The sequence below is a fragment of the Gambusia affinis genome, linkage group LG11 (genome assembly GCF_019740435.1).
Source record: "Gambusia affinis linkage group LG11, SWU_Gaff_1.0, whole genome shotgun sequence".
NCBI lineage: Eukaryota > Metazoa > Chordata > Actinopteri > Cyprinodontiformes > Poeciliidae > Gambusia > Gambusia affinis.
The window spans coordinates 3,496,428-3,519,822 of NC_057878.1; the positions used below are offsets into that span (position 1 = coordinate 3,496,428).

The 23,395-nt window shown below is 42.9% G+C and overlaps 1 protein-coding gene across 3 annotated transcripts in view; it reads right to left on the reverse strand.

The window, feature by feature from the left end:
• Positions 1-870: 870 nt before the first annotated feature.
• The window catches only part of kdm6a (lysine (K)-specific demethylase 6A), a 40,423-nt gene continuing 17,898 nt past the window's right edge, over positions 871-23,395 (reverse strand). For 2 of the 3 annotated variants that reach the window (XM_044131249.1, XM_044131251.1), the window contains 22 exons: positions 22,089-22,182; positions 20,232-20,358; positions 18,639-18,737; positions 17,042-17,261; positions 16,510-16,650; positions 14,429-14,521; positions 14,261-14,338; positions 12,674-12,781; positions 12,207-12,590; positions 10,757-11,604; positions 7,509-7,638; positions 7,305-7,410; positions 5,810-6,015; positions 5,679-5,731; positions 4,890-4,964; positions 4,673-4,821; positions 4,489-4,603; positions 4,228-4,415; positions 3,443-3,584; positions 3,218-3,344; positions 2,965-3,135; positions 871-1,902 (listed from right to left, as the gene is read on the reverse strand). In XM_044131249.1, coding sequence (XP_043987184.1) covers positions 1,876-1,902; positions 2,965-3,135; positions 3,218-3,344; positions 3,443-3,584; positions 4,228-4,415; positions 4,489-4,603; positions 4,673-4,821; positions 4,890-4,964; positions 5,679-5,731; positions 5,810-6,015; positions 7,305-7,410; positions 7,509-7,638; positions 10,757-11,604; positions 12,207-12,590; positions 12,674-12,781; positions 14,261-14,338; positions 14,429-14,521; positions 16,510-16,650; positions 17,042-17,261; positions 18,639-18,737; positions 20,232-20,358; positions 22,089-22,182 — 3,681 coding nt within the window. In that variant the 3' untranslated portion in view covers positions 871-1,875. The remainder of the gene's footprint in view (positions 1,903-2,964; positions 3,136-3,217; positions 3,345-3,442; positions 3,585-4,227; positions 4,416-4,488; positions 4,604-4,672; positions 4,822-4,889; positions 4,965-5,678; positions 5,732-5,809; positions 6,016-7,304; positions 7,411-7,508; positions 7,639-10,756; positions 11,605-12,206; positions 12,591-12,673; positions 12,782-14,260; positions 14,339-14,428; positions 14,522-16,509; positions 16,651-17,041; positions 17,262-18,638; positions 18,738-20,231; positions 20,359-22,088; positions 22,183-23,395) is intronic. The other variant, XM_044131250.1, reaches the window with a different exon arrangement.

Below are 23,395 nucleotides of genomic sequence, written 5' to 3' on the forward strand. Positions count from 1 at the left end.
CGGAAGCTGATGAAGCAGTTCCTCTCAGCTTCCAGTGGAGGAGACGGACCTAGAAAACAAACAAACATCCTTAGTATGTTATGAACCTGCCACTTTAATGCAACACACAAGTAATAATGGCACATTCACCCTCACTGTCCCTCCTTTCCTTATTCTCTGGCTCATACTCTTCATCATCCTCACTGCAAAGTTACAAGCTGCTCGTTTTCTTCATCACTGAATCCTAATTCCTCCTCACTACCATAAAAACGAACTGCTAGTTTGGTTTTCTTCCTATGAAACTGAAACGTTGTTGCATTAATGATGTAAATAGGAAAAAAAAAAGAGTATCAAATTTAGTCATATGCAATATGGAAAGGACTCCAAAAATGCATTATTATAGCAGAGTCTAGATGATCAATATGCTGGGCTAGCAATACAATGGCAGCCATAATGGTACAGTGTTGCCATATGGCGATATCAACAATTTAACAGTTTATCATTATTAAATGATTAAATGCAGCACAATAAATGACAGAATAGTGAACTTACCTCATTTATTGTTGATGTATTTTTTCCCTGGTCAAAAGCTCTCATAAAATGACTATTTCATGATTTCTGAGGAGTCAAATGGTGAGGCTCCTTCCTGTGAAGAGGTCTGTATAGAAGGGTGTCAAACTTCCCTCCAGAAAACTGTGACAAATTTAAACACTGCTATCGTTTCTCTTAGGATCTCGTCTCTTTCAGTGCACTACACCGTAAAATAGGAGGTACTGTATGTGTGTGGAAGGACTTCAAGTGATTTGTTACCAAACGGCAACATTATACCACAGAGGGATTAGTCACCGCCACCATGCTTGACAGTTGAAAAACGAGAAAAACTGCAGATTTAAATAAAGAAGTTGTTTTTTTTTTCTTTGTTTATTGACGCATAAAACATCCTTCAAACAATAAACCCATTTCAAGGTAAGGTCTCTGTACAAGGCTTACTAAGCTGTTTATTTATATAGAAAACATAAGGGGGGCCAGGCTTAAAAATCACAGGGCTCCCTTCAGATTTAATGGCAGGTACTCTAGAGAAAAATTACAGCATTCCATCAACAAATATTTTCAAGCAATAAATATGAATTTATAAATAGTGTAAATTTACATCCAAATAAAAAAAAAAAGAAGAAAAGAAACAAAGTTCACTCTAGTTTGTGTGCAACCCTTTTTTTCCTGTGACTTGGCTGGTTGGAAATCAGATTCTCTTCCTCCACGTTAAGAAAGTCGAGAAGTCTACGTATCCAGGGTGAGTAGAAGAGCAGAAACAAAACGTGTCACATTTCACATTACATGTATGTTGGTTTTCCTGACCAAGGTGTCTGACGTAGTAAAAGACTAACCACACACAAACACACACACACACGCAGCTCCGGTGTCCGTCCGCAACAGAATAAAAAATGTAAAAAACAATTTTTAAAAAAACAATCAGATCAGTAGTCTGTGGTGACCAGGTTGATGGTTCGAACAGAATATGTACAAAACTTTATGCTATTATTGTTATTTTCATTTGATGAGTTGTGGCGAAGTCCAGATGGGCCAAGCAGTAGAACAGTCTGGTCGTGACGACGGGAGGAGCTGCCGTCCCCCAACCCAATCCCTCCAGTCCACCAGGGGGAGGCACATCGCTCGGGGCAGGTTGCATAGACACACAGCTTTCACACAGCTGCCTTATGGGATAGCTACAGGACGCAGTCGGAGGGACTGCTGCCTTTCTTCCTGAATATCAGAAAAAGAAAAAAAGAAGGAAGGAAGGGAGGAAGGGAGGAAGGGAGGAAGGGAGGGGGGTTCTGAGAGTTTCCACTGAGGTCCATTATGGTTCTGTAATGTTCTCAGAAGAAGAAGATGACTCCATCAAGAAGAGGAAGGCAGCGGGCTGGCCTGTGGAGAAGAAACAATACGATCAGTTCGGATCGAACTTGTTTGATCTGACACAGGTCAGAGTTCATGCTCAAATAAACACACTAAGTTACAAAACTAGGGCCGTCAAACAATTTAACATTTTAATTTGATTAATCAGAAGGTTGCTGTGAAATAATCCCAATCGCCAAAACAATTTAACAGAGTTCAAAATAGTTTAAATTTTATTAGAACATAAATAAAATTATGAACATGGGAAATCATTTCTCATGTCTGACTATTTTTCATTGTTTTTGTATTTGCTCACAGGCGTTTAGTGTTGCTTTAGTCGTGAATACATGCATGTAAAATGAGGCTTTGCTAAGTTGTTTTGTCAACAACAGTAGAGTAATTTCAGGGCTTTTCCTTTGCTCTGATTGCCACAGGAACCCTACAGAGCAGGGCAGAAGGAGGAGAGGAGAAAGGGTGGAGCTGTTATCAGAATTTATTTATTTATTTTAAAGGGCAGGATGTGTTTTCCAGCAACATAAAATAATTTTATAGCGCAATCAAGTAACTGTTATCATGGGGTTTTATAAGATTACACTCTGTTACTCTTTCAGGAAGTCATCACAACATGAAACAAAAGAAGCTAACCATTTTAGGAGCTCCAGATGCCCAGTTCCTTCAAGTGTTTGTTAATTGCTGCTGGATAGTCTGAAGGAGTTGAGTGGAGGAGTTTTGGGAAACTGCAGTTCAGGGGAGGAGCTTTGTCCTCAAAGGCGGAGCTATGTCCACCCAGCTGAATGGTTGCCATGGGACATTAAAGGATTTCTCAAACATGAATGAAAGCAACACTCCAGTTATGTTTTTGATGAGGGAAAACATTTACTACGTGATTTAAAGTTAGAAAAATTGTTGATTTTCCATAATACTGTCCCTTTAAGAAATGGGAGATTAGCCTTCAAGAGAAACAAAAGAAAATTATGTTCAAACTTCAGCACACGAGGCTGAAAATTTACAGAAACGCACTTCATTTATGGTTAAATTTTTTTTTTATGCAGCGTTAATATTGATAGCTCCACAGTGGAGCTGGCTGCTCACCAGTGTGAACTGGTCGTAAACCTGCATCAGGTCCTCGATCTTGTACTGCTCCAGAACCACGAAGCTGTCCAGGTCAGCGCTGGCCCGCCTGGCGCAGTCCTGGCACTGAACCACATATGTCTTCCTGCTGTTGCTCTCGTTGCTCACAAACAGCAGGTCGAATACCTCCACCTGGTACGGGAGCGGAGGGGAGAGCAGAACTGGTAAAGTGCCCGCTCCCATCCTGAACTGCAGCAGAGACCCGTCTGCTTACTTCACAGATGCTGCAGTAGTGGGCCGGCTCGCTGTGGTTCCGGCCGTGCCACACCAGCTCCTTCCCCGCAGCCAGCAGCATCTCCCTCTGCATCTGAACTTGCTTCAGTGTCCGCAGCAGGCAGTACCTAACACACACACACACACACACACACACAGGGTTCAGGGTCAACCCCAACAAAGCAGCTGAGCTAAGCTAAGCTTAGCTAACCCAGTCGGGCCTCACTTGATCATCTCGAAGAGCCTGTGGTCCGACACTTTGATGTTCCTCGCCATGTTCCAGGAGAGATGGATCATGGGAACGATGGACTTGACACTCTGCAGCTTGTTCCACTCGTAGCGCTCCACTGCCAGCTTGTACTGATGGGCTGGAGACAGAACACAGGGCAGAAAAACTCAATGTGTGGCCCCTCAGGGAGAGGAGACCCCTGAGGGAGAGGAGACCCCTCAGCGCCTCTCCAGAGGACAGAAAGCTTCTGCACACCTTTGGGAAAATTAGTTTTTTTTTCCCCACATTTTTCCTGCAGTAAAATTCAAGCACTTTTCCAGGGTTTCAGCAAATAAAATTTAAGACATTTTAAAACCTGTTTAATGCCTCCCATAATGAAATTTAAGACTGGAGAAACTAAGTATAGGGCTGAAGGATCCTGCTGTATTAGAATCAAAAGTGGCAAAAACCAAAACTTCTGGGATGAGTTTGTGAGGGTCAAACTTAAAGTCTGAATGCACCTACTACCATATAGGGCGAGGTGCATTCAGAAATTAGCCAATGGTGAAGACTGACATTGTCCAGTCAAGTGGATGATGACCCTCTATCCACTATAGGGGTGCATTCACACCAGCCCCATTTAAAATGCATACGTGAAAATCGATTTGTTTGACACAATGCAGTGTGAAAGCAAACCGCACCAGCTGAAAACGTCAACAAATGTTGCAAATTTGGCCTCCAATCAAACCAAGTCTACTGGACTATCTAGTGTGTAAACACCTTTAGCGTCCTCTCTGACCCACCTGTGAGGGGTCCCACGTTCCAGGCGATGTTGTTGCACCAGCCGATGGCCTGGACCCAGTGAACGGTGCCGGTGTTGAGCCACACCAGGTCCCCGGGCCTCTGGATGAAGCGGTACACTGGAACGTTGTTCTCGTACAGGTCCTCCAGGTTGGGCCACCAGGAGCCCATCAAGAAGTTGATGTTGTTCCTGTCAGAAACCACACAATCAGCCACCAGGACCCACTTTGGGCTCAATCAGAACAGTTTTAAAGTTGACGTACTTTTCACAGAAGTCATTGATGACGCCCCAGTAGGACTCGGGCACAGCGAACCATTCACAGTCGCCAGGACCAATGTTGATGTTGACCGAGCAGAAGTTGTTGTTCTCTTGGTGACCTGTGACAAACTGGCATTACTAAAGGCTTTGGGAGGACAACAGAATATTCGGGTGTGCCCTGGTTCTACCTGGAGTCCGGCTCCCTGGCACCTTCATGTACAGCTGGACGGTGTTCATGCCCAGAATGGTGTGGCCCAAATGGCTCAGCAGGTTCCCGGCTGACACCACCCTGGCAAAGGCCGGCAGCTTGGTCAGCTCCTGCAGCTGCTGCTTCCACCTGCAACCAGCCCACTGTTAGACCCAGGCTGCTGAGAGACCAAACCACGACGAGAAGAGTTTCCTCACTTTTTGTCGTCGGAGAGGTCGATGTTGGTGCCAAACTTTATGTGCTTTAGAGGGCCTTTCCTCCGCCGGATCCCACTGGAGAGCAATGGAATGGTGTTATTTCCACCAGCGGGACAAAATACTGATCACAGAACCTCAACTGAACTCCATTGGCCATTTTCCAAATTAGTACCACAGTGAAACCAGACGCACTTCAGTGTGGATGTTACTGAGTGAGGAAGTGTTTGCCATGATTCACAAACCCACAGGCAATGTCAGAATTGCCTGTGGGTTTGCAATAGAGGCTCCACGGCCAGAAGCTAATGCTGTTTGGGGAACAACAGCATGGAAAGGTTTAGGAACCATTGGTTTAGACCATGATTTAAGTCAGTTTCTGCAGTTTATGCTGTATTATAAATAGTCTGTCTTTCTCAGTGTTCTCTACACGTCCACATTATGTACATTTTTGTAAATGTGATCTCACTCAGTTGCACATGAATCAGATATTACCATTTCTAATAGCTGCACAGTATTTCCTGTTATAGTCTTCTACAGGACATTCTTATAGTTAATCTTGATTTCTATATATTGTTTTTAACACCAAGAGCTTTTTACATGAACCTTTTATATCCGTTACGCCTGAATTTCCCCTTTACGGAACAACAGAGGCCGTTTCTATTGTTCTATCATATTGTAATGTGTCTGTTACAACCAAGGAAGACTTTCACTGTCAGAGTTTTATTTAATTTAATGGTTTTTTACCTCCAAAGACTGGTTGCAGCAGTGCCCTAGGAAGGAGAAATGACTTACCTGTCTGAGGAAGCTGCCTCTGCTTCCACCTCTTTCTTCTTCTCATTCTCCTCCTGTCAGGAAAAGATTCCATCATTTTAAAACGGTAGAGTTTAGAATCTAAAGGTGGTGAGGCTGATCCGCCCACTGACCCGCAGCGACTCCTGGAAGGACGAGGCCTGGTACTGGGCATACTTCAGGATGGTGGTGTGGGAGCGGCTGCTCTCGCAGCGCCACATCTTCCTGCTCCCGCTCGGGTCCCAGTTCTCGTCGGTGGGCTGAGCCAGCTGGGTCCGCACCTCCACCAGGTGCTCGGGGTTGGCCTCCACCAGCGTCTTTGTGGAGAACAGGCCCAGGTCTGCGAGTGGGTGAAACGCAAAAGATTGAGAAAAGCTTGTTATATGACACAACGTCATTTCAGCATTCTGTCCCCATTTTGTAACGTTGTAATGGCAATCATGTGCTCAAGTTTCCATGGGGATGTTTGTGTTAAGCTGTCACATAAAATCACAAGAAAATATAACTAATTCTAAAATGTGTGACTGTAATGTAACAGAAAGTGAAAGAAAGTAACAAAAATTTAAAACAAGCAGGATTGAGAAGTCTGCACTAATATAATCCTCCAGCAGGTGGTGCTGCTGTTGCAGATGTCAAAGCCACTAATAGAGAAAACCCCCAGTTATCTATGGCACAGGGTTTCCCACAGTGAAATTCAAGCTTTGTCAAGGCAAGTCAGCAAACTTTTACAGCACAAAAAAATTAAAATAAAACTGGACTAAAAAAAAAAGTTTTGTTAATAATGCCTTGTGATATTATTCAACATAGCAGGCAGAAAGTAATATGAAGTATTACAAAATTTGTATATTTTGAAATCTTTCATGCATACACCCTACACACCTGACTCATCTGAGAACAAAACACTAACTTAACAAAAGAAAATCCCACAATACATATATAAGATCATCTTTTGAGCCATTAGGAATAATACATATTCGTTACATTCCAAATTGTGTTAAGGTAAATAACCTGCCTGCTCAAATTAATGCCAAAGTGTACAAAGTAACTGGCACAGAAAACCTTAATTTTTTTTAATTTCTCACTAAGCTTTCTGGGATTTAGAAAATAGAAGCAATTTTGGTGATGAGACCAAAATTGGTGGCGGTGTTATATTTTAACCCTTGTAGGATGGTTGGACCTATTTGCTTTAATTTTTAAGGCTGGGATTCTTGGACGTTTTTCTGCATAGTTGTTTCATGTTTTGTCTGTTGTTTTTCTTAATTTAACAACAAGAGACGTTTAATCTTGATTTCACTTCAGAAGTGAGGAAAAAAAATTATTTGAAAAGATAAACTATTCTACCATTATCAATATAGTACTTGAAAACGGTCTTAAAGCAACAAAATTCTCGTTTATTGTGATAAATTCTGGGTCAATTTTTCCTCCGGTAAAAGTATGCAATCGTGACAGACCTTTCACGTTTCAACTGCAAATAACGTTTTCCAAATTTAGGTTTTTAATCAAATGTTAGACTGCACTTTATTACAAAACTGTGCAGTGTAAATATCAAGCACTTTTCAAACCTTAAACACTGGATCGTGTCTGGTAATGCTAGTGAGTAACAGCTGAGACAGGAAGTCAGTGTCTTACCCAGTTTGAGGGCCCCAGCCAGGCCCCTGATGACGGTTACTGGGTTGGCAGGGTTGGTGCAGAACTGGTGGAGGGGGGGGAAGAAAGCATCCCTCTTGTTCTCCAGCTGTAGAGGCAGAAAGCAGACAGCAGGGGGCGTCAGAGTGACCGTTACTCTCCACACAGAAATGAGGAACCCTCCTCCAATAAGGTGGATGGACGCACGTAAATACTGGGCGTCGGGGGGTTGAGCTTGTCCTTTGGCAGTGGGGGTGAGGGTGGGCCGGGCGGGCGCGGCGGGGGACAACGGTCTAGGAGGATGCTGCTGGTCGACAGGCCGTTCTTCCCCAGGTTTCTGCAGAAGCGGGAAGACATCAGCGCTAAAAAAAAATCCACTGAAACTCACAAAAAACCAGGCAGCAGAGCAAGGCTGCAATACAAATCCAGCTGAAGAACATGTGTGATCGTGATAAGTGGTGCTGTGAGGATGCAGCACCGCTCTGCCACTAGGTGGAGGTGTAGGTCATGTTTCCTGTGAGTGTGATTCAGTGGAAGCTGGAGTCCTAAATGAAAACACTGACATGGAATAAATGAGGTAGAGGAGAAGAGTACAGCATGATGGATGGCTTACACACACGCACACACGCGCACACACACACACACACACACACACACGCACACACACACACACACACACACACACACGCACACACACACACACACACACGCACACACACACACACGCACACACACACACACACACACACACACACGTCTATATTTCTACCCGTATGAAGACTTTACATTGACTCCCATTCATTTGAACTGCATTTAAGCCAAACCCAGATATTTTCCTTAACCCTCACCATTACTACCATACATCTAATCCTAACCATTAGCACTCTATATCCAATCCTTCACACTAGGGCTGAAATGATTAACCGGCTTAATCATAATTAATCAATTATTAAAATGATCAAATAATTTAGTAGTTGATTAAGTATTAGCTGGATTTAACAGACCAAAAAATATGTCTATTTGCAAAAAAAAGAAAAAAAACATTTAGGGGAGTAATTAAGACAAAACTACAGAAAAAGAATATACATTACATTTTTATATAAAAAAAAGTCATCATTACCCTAACTACTACTAGTCTAGGTCTTATCCTAACTAAAACTTAACTCACAAGAGCTGAAACAATTAATCAAATTAATCGTAATTCATCAATTATTGAAATAGTTGTTAGCTAACTCAGTAATTGTTCACTAACTGGAGATTTCATGGTGAAAAAATGGATGCGTGCTGAAAGAAAAAAACAAAACATCAATCAGTCAATCAAGCCAGAATTGGACGTGCAGTGGTGGCGCAGGGGTTAAGCTCAACCCACATAAGGAGGCCTTAGTCCTCGACACGGCCGTCGCAGGTTCGATTCCCGGCCTGGCGACCTTTACCGCATGTCTTCCCCCTTCTTTCATTACCCACTTTCCTGTCAATTTACTGTTAAATAAAGGCCACTAGAGCCAATAAAACATAAAAAAAAGCCAGAATTGTACAAAAAGCATGTGCATTTCAATTTCAGCTAAAAACAAAAAAAAATATACAACCTTTGCCTGTAAATATGTTTTAGTCAAAAAGTGGTATTGTTTTATCAGTTCAGATTGAATAAAGGAATGCTGTGAGTGCAATATAATGCCTAAAATTCATTATATTGAATTTTAGGCATTATAATGTTTATTTTTTTATTTGAAGAAAATGTGTTAATTTGCATCTTTCAAAGTATTTCTAATATTATATATAAAAAAAACACAGACTTAAATTAAAAATCTTTCAGATTGTGATATTCTTTTCCAGATTATTCCCCAGAATAATTCATAGATTAATTGATTATTAGAATAATCATTAGTTGCAGCCCAAACTCACACCTCAACTCGAAAGCTCTCCCCTGACCCTAAATAATGCTGGAACCAAAGTGCAGTCCTAATACGGTGTATCCAAGACCTACTGGTCTTCACCAGTTTAGTAAATATGCTAGAAATGATGCCAAGAAGAATAGCTAAACAAGTACACACTCACACAGAAGTTCATAAAGAGGCGGGGGTGAAAGCCAGACGTCTAAATCAACTTCAAGAGCCACAAAAATAAATCCCTCCTCACCCCTCAGATCTCTGCTTTCACACCTGAGAGGATTCACGGTTCTGCTAACAAGACCTGAACACGGCGTCTACCGGGCCGCAGCTGAAGGCCCTTACGCAACAGCTCACTTCCCACCAGAGAGTGTTGACGCTTTTCCAGGGGAAACACGCAGTGTAGAAATCTGCATCTGACCCCACAGGACCGAACAACGTTCTGATCCAAACTTGAGTTCCAACGGAGAACGGCTGAGGAGGAAGACGTGTTCCACCAAAGATCCTCAGAGAAAACCCCGGTGGTCGTCACACTACCTCCTGCTAGCTTGTGTGTGAAACTATTTCAAGCAAATTGTAATTTTAGAACAAGAAAGAAAAATAAATTTAGGCAGACGACTGTAATCAATTTAAAATTTTTAAAAGACCATTTTAAGAGCTTTATGAAAGAAAGTTCAGACATTATCATGAAATAAACGTACAAAAGGCAAACTTTTGTTCCTTACATTGAAGTAAAGTGTTTGAGGGATTGTGTTGCACCAAATGTTGCTCTCAGATCAGTGCTAGCAGTAGCAGTGGTAACAGGTTTCTGGGGAGTTTTAGTCACAGCAGGAGAGGAAAACTTCTGTTACCAAGCTGTATGGTGTTGGGTGTATTCTGTGCAACAACGCTCGGCACAGTTGGAGTTAACGTTGTAGAGCCGCTGCCAAGAGCCTCAAGCAGACCCCAGAAACATCAACTAGTCAATGGCAAACAGGAACGCTGTCCAGTCAACAGGCAATATATTCACACTGAACCCATGATGGATGCCAAAAAAAAAAAAGCTAACTAGCAAGCGAGGGTATGTCAGTAGCGCAAAAAAGCTAGCTAGCATAACAGCAGCATAAAAAGCTAGATAGCAACAGTACACTAGCAGCACAAAAAAAGCCAGCTAGCAAGTCTACACCAGCAGCTAGTTAGCGGTAGCCTCAACTGACTCGAGCAGAACATCAGATGTCTACATGCAACTCAAGTCTTTACCTGACAGAAAAGTCACTACATTACACCCTATGAGACTCAATAGTCCTGCTACAACAAAAGACGTGTGATTGACATATCTAGGGCCAACTTACATAATTGTAATTCAAGACATTTTAAAGTCTTAATTTTATATATGCAAACTGAATATTTTTTTAAGGATGCGTGGACACCCAGTAAAACTGCATGGAGTTTGTTTATTTACTGTCACTGGACAAAACAGACAACAGAAGACACTTCTAAATCTGTAGAACTGCTGAAAGGAATTCTTTTTGATGTTTTAAGGTAAACTCAGAGGTTTCCAGAGCAGAGAGAATGAAAGCAGCTCCTGACCTGCAGGCTTTCAGCACATCACTGGAGCTGGGGTAGATGGAGACCGACGACCATGGAGCCAGCCCAGCAGGTGGCGTCTTTCTCTGCGGGCTCTGGGAGTCCTCCGGGCCCTTCCCGTTGAGCGTGGGCCCCTGGCTGTTGGAGTTGGACAGGTTGTTAAGGCAGGAGGGGCCGCTGGCGGTGTGGGGGTCCGTCAAGCACGGCGAGGGTGTCGGGGCGACCGACAGCGGGGAGGAAGCTGCCGAGTGCTCCGGCTTGGCGTGGAGAGCTGGGAGGACGTGGTTTATTTTCTCTGAGGAAGACCCTCCGTGATTACTGTCATGGTTACTGGTAGCGTTGGCTTTTCCCTTTCCAAAGGCTGAGAGTTGAGGATTGTCTGAAGTAAGTGTCGCACCAGCGGCCGGCGAGGCGGGCTGCGGCGGGCTGGCGGAGCGCTCCTGCGCCCGCGGCTGGATGTGATTAGTCAATCCTTTCCGGGAGGCGGAGCCAGGGCTGCACGGCGCTTCTTCGTGATGCCCACCGGCCGCCTCGAGACCTGGTGGCGGAACGGCGGCGGGGACGGTGCTTCCGGTTTTCCCCCCGGAAGGCGCCGCTATGGCCACGTCTTTGGTATAGACCCCTGAGGTAGTGGCGGAGTGGGGAGGCGAAGACAAGTGGTTGGGCGTGGTCTGTGGGGAAGTGGGGGACAGGGAGGAGGCTGAGGAGGAGGCAGTGCAGGGCCCGGAGCAGAGTCCAACCTGATTCAGAACACTAGAGGAGAAGGAGGTCTGAGACGGGGAGGAAGAGGAGGAGAAAGGGGGTTCTCCATCAGGACCTGCCGGATGGGAACCTGGACCTTTTTGAAGCACCTGTTGGGAAAACAAACCAGAATCAGAACACAGAAAACAGATTCATGTCCATGTAGATCTAGTAATATCTATATCCATCCTGATATCAAAGACAATTCTAGATCAGGTATCAGTGAGAATGTGCCCGATCCATAAGAACAGATCTATTCACATCTTGAAATTGGGCCTCTGCCTCTTTAAGAAGCTCCTGATCTTTCTGGAACTCCACCTTCAGGACGTCATCACAACATGGCTCCTCTACTAACCCTTTAACAACATTTTCACCAGCGTTGATCTGAGAAGTACCTCGTATATCAAACTCAGCAGATGTGCAGTTCCACCAGGTATTTGCTAATTGCTGCTGGCTAGTCTGAAGGAGCTGAATATGGAGGGCTGCTCTGTGAGGCGAAAGCTTGGAAACTGCAGCACCAAGAAGGAGGTTAGTTTTTGATGAGGGAATAAAGTCATAACATGATGCTAAGCTCAGAAAAAGTAATTTTTTGTACAATACAAGTCAATCCACCGCTGTTTTTCTGTATTGGATTGGAATCAGCCGATACTTAGCCTCAGATATTGGTATCCAAAGTGAAAGAAGTGGATCGGTGCAGAAAGTGGTGCAGTACCTGAGTGGTAGTGTTGCGTGGTTGGCTCCTCCAGGTCTCGTCTGCGTGACTGGGACTGGTGTTAGTGCTGCTGCTGGTGGTGCTGGGCTGACTGGTGGCGGTGCAGGTGTGAGGTAGAGAGTTCTGCTGCGGGTAAGGCACGTTTCCGTTGCTCGCACCACCACCGCCGCCCAGCCCCGCCCTGGCGTTTTTAAGGTCCAGGTGTCCCAGCAGACCCGCCGAAGGGCTCGAACAGGAGCCGTTGGTTTGGGGGGGTCGACCAGCTGCGTGATTGATAGGAGAGGAGTGGGAGAGTCCCGGGTTGTGAGGGGGGTCCGCTGACGGACCGTTGTGGAGGCCGGACCGCGGCTGGCCGCCTGCTGCTGCTGCAGCCTGCTGCCTCATCTGAAGCACAGCAGAAGAAGAACGCTCCAGCTCTAATGCTAAACACACATTTAGTGGGTCTTTAATGAAAAAGTCAAACCCACTTGCTGCTGATGCTGCTGCATGAGGGAGAACTGGTTCTCCAGCTGCTCCAGCATGTGCTGCCGGGGGGGCGTGAGGCTGGCCCGGTTGCTCCGTAAATGATCCAACAGCTGCAAGTTACACAACACTGTTCAGTGAACTCGGCACAAGATCAACAGTTTTAACTGGAGAATCAAAAAACCTGGATTTTCTTGATTGGTTTTCATTTTGAGTAACGTTTTTATGATTTATTTAGACACTTTGCATGTCATCGTTCACATCCGGAGATTTTGCATGGGCTCAACGCTGGAGGGCATAAAGACGATTCCTTTACTTTCCATCCAGAGCCAAGCTGCCACAGTAGAACAATTCCATTAACTAAATGAAACCTGGAGATGGAGGTGTTATTAATTTAGTCCAGTGCATCACAGCAAAGGAAAAATTATGCAGAAAAACTGTTGAACAAATCAAACTCAATCTTTTTCATTGCTCTGTCGGTTATGCCACACACAGATCTATTGCCATAGCAACTGACCAACAACATCTCCACTAGTGCATCAGGATTCAAAACCAAAAAACAGGCTAACATTTCCCACACAAAGAACAGAACCTTCAGTCCGTTAGAGTTTTCAGGCTTGATGTTTATTTTGTGATGATTAATAAATGATTATCTGAACACAGTGGTGGTTGATTGGGTCATTTAAACACCTGCTCTACTGGTTGCTGTGGGGGCGCAGGGGAAAAGCACGACCCACGTTTTGAGGCCATAGTCGATTCCCGGCCTGGCAACATTTGCCCCATGTCTTCCCCCTCTCTTATCACCCTGTTTCCTGTCAAACTACTTTCAAATAAAGGCCACTAGAGCCAACAAAACCTTTAAAAAAAGAAACACCTGCTCTACTGATAATGTGTGGGTCACCTTTCCTTTTACTGAACCAAAACATACCGAATCCCACAGCACGTCTACATGTTCAGACTGTCAAAGTCAAGCTAGCGTAGCTGACCTATTCCCTCCCTCACTATCGTTTTAATTAAAACTTTTTCCTGATCTTGTTCTCTCGTCGTCGTGTTGACAATAAGTAGCAAAGCACTGCGTTCCTTTTTCTTTTATAAATCCTGCTTAAAGGTTTAGTGCGTTATGTTGACAACTTGTCAGCTAAAACTAATGGTAGTCATCGTGGGCGAGCGGCTGGTTGTCCTCCAGCTGGAGGACGGGTGCTTGCATGAATGTCATGACATTGCAACGTGTCTATAAGTTATAGCTAATATATATGTGCATATATATATATATTATAATAAATTGTTGATAAAACAATGTCTACAAGTCCTTACTTTCATCTCATAATAAAAAAGGCTAAAGACATTGTCTTAATGAGTGTCCTTTTTCCAACAAACACATTCAGCTTCAACATTTTTCATATTGCCAATCAAAATGCAGCTGAAGTGATTTCCGTGTTTTTTTTCCCCCCCTCATTTTTGCCGCTGAAAAAAAAGAATTTTTCTGAGCAGAGGAACAGCTTGGTCATGCTCTTTTGCTACAGAACTAATAATCCACAATTCACTTCAACAGGAAACACCAGATGCTCTAAAATGTTGAGACGTTCGCCTACCTGGATCTTCTGTGGCGTCAGATACCAGCCGGGGACTTGCTGCTGATTGGATTCGTTTGTCAACAGGTCGGCAGCACCCTGAGGATGACACAAAAACAAATCTGTGTGAGCGCTCCTTCTCAAGCCCCTTCAGCTGCGATGATCCTCTCCCCTGGCTCTCTGCGGTACCTTGACCTGGCTGGTGGTGCGTTTCTTTTTAGCAGGACTGGCCAGAGGGTCGGTGTGGCTGCTGGCGGATGGGCCTCCCTCCCCTTTACAAGCCTGTGAATCCAGCAGAAACACTGCTTCAGAGCAGAAACAACCTACAAGCTCAAATGGGGTTTAAACTTTTCTGCAGGGACACTTAAAGACGACAGTGTTACAACATCTACATGCACAAAGGTTTTAAAATAATTCAATCCCACAAATTAAAGCTGAATTCTTCTGATTTACTTTTTGATGTTTATAACTTCTCAGTCTCCTGGAAAGTCTTTCTTAAGACGTAATGTGGTTTTAATATTAATGACTTATTAATGTGAAATTTCAGGGAGAAATTTCAGGCAAAATCTCTAAATATAAGGGTGGTTGGGGAAACTTGCTGCATCACAATTAAGCCAAAACAGAACCTGTCTTTGTGCGCCCATGATAGAAAAGTCCTGCAAGAATTATTTATTTTTACAAAAGTTAAGATCTATGACTAACGTATTCAAGGGTGAATTAATTTAAGATATTTTAAGGCCTTAATTTTAGCTCCACAAATGTAAGACTTTTAAAGGATGTGTGGATGCCCTGTTGAATTTTGATATAGAATGACAAGAAACATACCATTTAATGGTTGTAAATCTATTTTTCGCACATTCTTTGTTGCGTAATTTTCTATTCTATGGTAGAAAAAAATATTTTTGCTAAATTTTGTTTAATTAATCAAAAAGTAAATAAAATACTAGCTCTTGAAAAATACATTTCTGAGAGTAGATGTTTATATATCAATTTCTATCTAATTTGTTTCATGAGGGGTAGAGTATATTGATCAACAGGAGTGCATTAAAACCAGGACATATACCAGATTCAGCCACTAGGGGTCATTTTTATCTGTAGCCTCCTGGCAGGTTGATGGTAAAAATAGTAAACAATTGACATGAAACTTAAAATAAAGTTCTAAGTTACATCTAAAATTATAAGTTGTCTTTTTTTCTAAGCATCTTGTGACTTTTGCGGCTGTAAAGCAGTTTTATTTAGCTGGCCCGAGAGCAGAAATGCCTCTTTAGGTTGCAGAGGAACAGAATTACAGAACCATTTACATCTGTCACAAAAACAGACAAGCTGGGATGAATGATTGTCACTTTGCTGAAATAAATTCATGCATCCAAACCTTTACATGCAATGTCTTGCAAAAATAGTTTTATTACTCACATTTTGTCGCAGAACACTAAAACTTTGATTTTGATTTTATGAGATAGACCAACACAAAATAGCATAAATCTGAAATGGAAGGAGAATAATTATGGAAGAAGATGCTCTGGTCAGACAGACACCGCACCTTCTGACCTGCATAACAAAAATGATAAAAAACTGACAGCAGGCATCACCCTGAACACGCCGTCTCAATGCAGGCTTATTTCTGCAATAGTTTTTTTGTTTTTTTTTATTAGGTTGGAACACACAACAGACTCAGTTTTAAGAATCCCCTTAAGACTGGGTTGTAATGCTTGCTGACCCCTGGTTTAGATTAAGGTGGGTAGATGTGATAGCATGGCCTAGTTAAAGTCCAGAGAACTAGGTCACTTCACACCTATGGCTCTAAATGAGTTTTATCTGGCTAGATCGAGAGTAAAAATGTCTCTTTAGGTTGGAATGCTTCAAGGCTGATGGTTTAGGTTACCCCCCATATTGAGATCCTTTCCAACCAACCTGACAAAGTTTGAGATATTTTCTGAGCTTCTGTAAAGCATGGGCTCAGAGGGTCAATCCCATAAAATCCCAATAAAACAAATGGACATTTTAATGAGACAAAATGCTTTTTGCAAGGCACGCATGTCCAAGCGTTTGAGTTTGCTGAGTAAATTGCAGTGAGTGGGCAAAAATTACAAAAAACGTGGGACAGTAATTGCTCTGCATGGAGAGTTAGCGACAATTCTAACAATCTGAGAAGAGGAATGATGAAAGACAATCTGGCGTCTACTGCAAAAAAAAAAAAAAAAAAAAAAGAAAAAGAAAGGAAGAAAAAAAAAAAAAAATGGGGCCTCGCTCCATCTCTTTCTGATTCTCACCTGCTGCGCCTGTGCTGTGTTCAAGGCCCCCTGCCTGGACGTGAGCTCGGCAGGAATGGGAAGGCTCCACGCCTCCTCAATACAAGGAAGCATTTTACTCTTATTCTGCAGACTACTTGGTTGAAGGTTACACAACTGAGCCTAGGAGGAGAAATTGTGTGAAAACAACAAACTTTAGAGCCTGAACTGGAAGCCGAAATACTCCAAAAAAGGACAAAAAACCAAAAACAAAGTCTTGCTCGCTAATTTAGCGTCTCTACCTGGACATAAAAATAAGAAAAATGATTAATGTCGTGAATGTATGCTTTAAAAGTGAGAGAAAGACACATTAATATGAATTATTATTCATATCTATGTGTTCAAAGCCAAAAAAAAAAAAAAGGACAATATGCATTTTAAAAGCTGATTGCTTTGCCAATGCTGGGCTGTTATCACAGCACCTGAATGCACAAACACCAAAAAGTACTGTACGACATTAAACACAGCAGGCTGGAGGGGGTGGGGATGGGGGAAATGAGGGCGGAGCTTCCACCTGCAGCAGTTTGATGCGTTGCGCGAGGGCGGCGGTATTGAGGCACGCTTTGCTGCGCGTGGCGTTGATGTAGCATTTCATGGCGTCTTGCAGCTGGCCGCAGGACTCGTACAGCGTGCCCAGGTCCATCCAGGCGGCGGCGTGGCTGTGGTCCAGCTGGACGGCGCAGATGTAGGCCTGCAGAGCATCCATGGGCTGGTTCTGCTGCTGGTACAGCACACTGCAAGCAGAGAGGTCAGGGGGGGACACGGTCCAGACCTTACCATTTCCAATTGTCTCTTAATTGTTACATGCTGTTACACTGTATATTGGAGTTTGACTAGGCCATTTAGGGTTCTGACCAGAGCACCTGCATTCACATTCTTGCTGTATTTCCTGTATGTCTTGTGTGGGGTTTGTTTAAGGAGCTAAACACAAATACAAGTTACAGTTTTACAAATTTTTCAGTAAAATGTAAGCCATTTGAAAACATTTCTTAAACGGGACCCACGACAAAGTGAACATGTTGGGGTAAATATGTTGTCATTTTTAATTTGCTCACCGAAACTGCTTTTTGAGATACATAAAAGCTCTTCAAAAATTGGATGTCTTTATTGTATTGTTCACCATCGCAATCCATGTCAGGTTGATGACACGGGAGTCGGGTCTATAAGCAAAATGCAAGAAGTCAAGATTGTGGAAACGGACAAGGGCAGCCCACAAAACGTCTGGGCTGAGGAAAAGTCCCTCAGGGTTGTCATGTGACTTTAAACATGAGTTATCTGTTAAAACAAACAGGATCGCTCCTCTACCTCATCTTCATTTCTCCTTTGCTTTCCATTTCCACTCATTCCGGTTCAAATTTAAAGGGTTTAAAATTATCGCACAAAAGTTTCTGTTCTGACTGGACGGAGCTGGCACTGTTGGACCTAGCATACGTAATGCATTGTAGCGTAAACAAAATGGCGAGGGCTGCACAGTGGCGCAGTTGATAGAGCTGTTGCCTTGCAGCAGGAAGGTCCTGGGTTCGATTCCCGGCCCGGGGTCTTTCTGCATGGAGGTTGCATGTTCTCCCTGTGCATTGTGGGTTCTCTCCGGGTTCTCCGGCTTCCTCCCACAGTCCAAAAACATGACTGTTTGGTAAATTGGTCTCTCTAAATTCTCCCTAGGTGTGAGTGAATGGTTGTTTGTCCTGTATGTCTTTGTGTTGCCCTGCGACAGACTGGCGACCTGTCCAGGGTGACCCCGCCTCTCGCCCGGAACGCAGCTGGAGAGGAACCAGCGACCCTCCTGACCCCATTAGGGACAAGGGTGAACAGAAAATGGATGGATGGAGAAAATGGCGACATCCGTATGACAATACTTTACTTACATTTATAAAAATAAAACACCTTGCAGTATTTTTACTGTATAACAACATCTGAAATATTTCAAGCAAATAATGTTATTACAACTAATCATGGATCCCTTTAAAACATTTAATATTGTCCTTCCTCTTCGTAATTCTGTTTATAAAACACAAAAGCTGTGGCGGGATGAATATTTTTGCAGGGGATTTTGTCTACAGTAAGAAGCATCTTACTCTACAGCCACACTTGCTGACACACTCTGCTCTTACCCTATGGAGCACCAGGTGTCAGCGCTGGCCTCCGACTTATCGATGGACTGGCGGTAGGAGATGAAGGCATCCTGCACCTTTCCAATACTGGAGTAGCACCTGCCCGACAGAAAGCAAAACCAACTCTAAATCATTGCATTTTAGGGAAACAACATATTTCATGACTTATGTCAGTTGGACAGAGATTGCCACAGCAAAAGACCAACAATCAATATCAGAGTAGCAAAGTGTTGTAATCTCCTAGGTTTAATGCTGAGCTGCATCTTAAGAACAAATTTGTTCTAAGACACAAGAATGACTGATGTTTCTGAGACACAATGTGTCCCGCCACCCAGGGACAAAAAGCTACTCAGTGACAACAACTTTCATTGGTTTTATCTGTCAAGTTGTCAAAGTAACAATCATAAAATAAACATCAAACCTGAAAACATAAAACTAACAGACTGGACGTTCTGTTCATTGTGTTGGAAATTTTAAATATGTTTTGGTGTTAAATCTTGATACACCCATGGAAGCTGTTGTCAGTTGGTTGCTATGGTAATGGAGCTCAAATAGTTTAGGCCCTGTGTACATGACAATGATCCAACGAAAATGGAATTTTTGTTTCGTTTCCGTTAACACATTTACACAAAGACATTCTAATTACAACTTTTGTTTACGCAGTAACGTACACTTCGAAAAGGCGTAATGTTCTCACCAAGCCACTAGTTGGTGCTAGGTTCTTTGAAACTAAGTGAGCATGTATAAAAAAAAATGTAAAAGTTCTACTTGAAGGTACATCATTTCACATTTCCACATCATATTCTGTTCCCCCACATCTTGGAGGAAAACACACACTATGTATGTCTTAGGATGAAGTTGGAAAAAGGTGGGATAACTTTGCTGAACTTTCAGGGTGTCCGTAGTTCTCTAGATAAGAGTGCTTAACAAGCGAGTGCTTTTTATGAGCGTTGAATAAGCACGCGTGTATTTTGCCACTTGGGGTGTGCAGAGCGGTGAAGAGACGCTGAGGGAACCATATCTGATGGGAAAACACAAACTGTAGTAACACCAGCATTGTCAGTAGTTTCTTCTTCTTCTGTGGATTGTAGGAAGCAGCTATGTTTTGCATCATATTATGCATGAGCTAGGGAAACCCTGACAGAAAAGATCCATTTACTCTGTTTACAAGACAACGGACACCGGTACGTTTCAGAACCATTGCACAGGAACCCGTTTTCAATATGTACCGTTGTCAAAGAAACCATTCGGTGGATTCATGTAAATGTACAGTACAAACCCAACAAAACTCTTCCATTTTCACCAGACACTGTTGTCGTGTAAACAGGGCCTCAGAGTTGTTCTCCAATGGTTTTTCTGGTTTTTGCTGTGGTGCATTGCACAAAATTAATAACACCTCTATCTCCAGGCTTCATTTGTGAACTGTTCGACCGCGGCAGCGCGGCTTTGGATGGCATGTAAAAGAATTGTGTTTCTGCCCTCAAACATTGTCAGCACGCATGAAATTTTCCGGACGTAAACAATGGCAAGCAACGTGTCTGTAGTGTGTATTTCCAACAGAAGCAAATAATGTCAAAAAGCTTTAAGGCGTACCTGCCGAGAAGGTACCAGGACTGGCCGGAGTTGGGATCTGCTTCTAAAGACTTCTGCAGACACTGGATGGCGTAGCAGCCCTTGGAGTCTTTCTCCCTCAGCTGCTCCACGGTGTGATGCATCCAGCCTAATGAGCAGCAGAGCAGATCAGCTGTTAGTCTTCAACAACTCCTCTGAGCTCCAATGGAAACTGGTATGGGGCGGAACGATGAGCCTCCGTCTAGACAAAACGTGCGCCACTATGGAGACGGCCGACTCCGCCCGGGCCCCTGTCCCCTTAAGGAGCTTTAACCGAACAGTGGAGAAGGACGGGCAAAGTGAGGCAGGTGGTATTCTTCAAAAGGCTTCATTTGAAGCAGCCACAATGTACACACACACACACGCACACACACACGCACACACACACACACACACAAGAAGTAACAAGCCATTTCCAACAAACAATGTCGCTCTGGGAAACAGACCAAAGCAATCACAGCCCACCCCTTGTCCCCTTCACGTCCTCCTATACACCTGAAGCATGCTCCAATCGTCACCATGGAAACCCCCAGCAGGCAATGATTAGCAGTACTTAGTGAGTATGGCTGTTGGAACCTTGTTTTGATGCAGTAGCAGAGCAGGAGACTCAGATTGGTTTGATTTGATGTCGTTTTATTGAGGAGCAGGACGATTTATTGGGGTAGCTGCAGACTTCAGCAAGTCAAATTTAAGACTTAACACCTTTTTAATGCCACCTTTAATAATATATAAGATGGAAAAAAAACTATAAATATAAGGGATGGTTGAGGGATCCTGCTGAATTACAATAAAGCATAACATAAATTGTGATATTTCTGGGGTCTGTTTGTGACCCTAGCTATGTGCTCACTACAGACTTAACTCCCACAATACCTAGCTTTATTTATGGCAACAGAAGTGAGCCAGTGGCAAAATCAAACCTTATCTAGCCAACTGATGCTAAATTTGCTCTTAAATGTGGCAGTATTATGCATTTTCCAGCCACATCGTCCCATTTTATAGCACAATCAAGTAGCTGTTACCTTCAGTTGTCATAAAATGCTGGCTACATCAAACATGAGGAAGTCACCACATCATCAGTCCTCTGTTAATCTTTAGCAATGTTTTAACAAACATTTCATTGAGAAGTAGCTCACAAAAATGATGGTGCTAGAGCTGCAGAGCCTAGCACACGTCATCTACCCAGAATGCTTTGCAGTGTAAAACAATATGGCGATAAAGCTGCAGTATGTAACTGTAAAAATGCTTATTTGTTAAAACTGTTACAGTGTCATGACAGTATGAGACAGATAAACCATTTATTTACTCCACTTCCTCCCCGAGTCAAGCGGAAATGTCACAACCAATCAGAGTACGGGGGAAGGTCTTAGCGCTGTCAATCATCCTAGTGTACTAAAGGCAGTAACAACTTTCTGTTTATCCTTTACGCTGTCTATCTACTGTTATCGGTGGCACAACTAGCCTAGCATTGACAGCAGAATATGTTGTGGGGATCCAGCTGTAGCGTAGCATAGAGCAGGGAGATTTCTACTATTAAAAAAATTTATATTTGTTATAAAAGTTACATACAGCAGCTTTAAACCACAACACATAAAGAGTCTCAGTAACTTCTGTCCTCAAACACAACTGGACCAGTTTTACTAATAAATTTATCCTCTAAAAACACTATCTTCTCAAAGACCAAAACTTAAAGCCTGAAGTACACACACACATGCCCACACACACACTTTATTGTCAAGGCAGGGGATGGGAAACCGAAACAAACCAGGATAAGTTGCAGCACTTTTGCTACAACTTTGACTCAAGGGGGAAAATAACGGATCAGGAGGAGCCACTTACCCAGTTGCTGCAGTGTGGTGGCCTTCACCTGAGCAGGAAGGTTTTCCATCTGCAGCAGACTCTCATACGCGTCTTTCGCCGCTCTGTGTTTCTTCTGCGGGACAGACAGATTGAGGCGCAGAGGTAGTAAGAGGCAGACAGGAGACACGCTGTTTTATGGCCCTTTCTGGACACAAAGACCACAGCCGTCCTCACACCGCTAATGACCAGACAGAGCCACTAATTTAGAGGAAGGGGAGGAATAGTACAGGCCAGACGCCACATGTCTGCCAGAGACAGGCGGGACAAAAAAAAGCAAAAAATTTTATTTATTTTTTTTAAAAAGGTGAGGACTAATATGTCGATTGTTTTTTTTTCTAAAAAAAAAAAAAAAAAAAAAATTTAGAAATAATGGAAAATATTTTTCAAACATGCCTTTTCTTTCAGTGATCCTTCTGTGATATGGTTTTGCATTTTTAGGATCAGGCTACCAAATTTTTTTTAATTGTTTCATTTCAAGAATATAGTGCAGTGGCATATTAGGGGTATTGAAAATGGAGGGAGGGGGAAGCAGTTCATTTCTGCCAAACATAAATCAAATTTTGATATTAATATAAAATCTTCTAGAAAATGTTTTAGTCTTAAAATTTAAAAAGTTTAAAACTTTTTGAATTCATGAATATTCTTGAAATTGCGAACCTCCCCAGACTCTGGAAATGTTCAAGTTTTGAACATTTCCAGAGTTGGGGGGGATTTTCAAAACTCCCACCTCCCCCAAAAAACCTTTTTCTCTGCAAATTTACAACCAGCCTGTCTCTAATTCAAGCAAAGGTTTGAATTTACTAGACAAATATCTACAATACAGCTCAAGGAAAGGAAACAAAATATACATGCAAGTAGAGGAACCTGGAAAACAATTTACCAATAAGACCTTCAGAAATGTACAGGTCAATTTGTAAGGGGGAGATATGATGGCTTATTAGGGTCACTGTAGGTAGAAAAAAAAAAAAAAAAGAGTCCAAGAAACTTTTGAGTCTAAACTCAGACATTTTCTGTAAGAGACCAGTACATTCTCTGAGCTCAAAGAAATCTGATTTGCGAGGGGAGAAAAATAGAAATTGTGAGATTAAACCTGGACTTTTTCTTGAAACAGACATGGGAGTCTTCTGGGATTGAAAAGTAAAAAAATGTTCAAGTTTACAAGCTCAGAATACTTGCACGCTTTCTCTAGAAAATATATGAAACTAATTTCAATGTTTTGGAGTATTTTTCTCGCAAGTATTCAATCAGAGACGCACAAAAAAGTCAGCATTATTTTTACTAGAAAG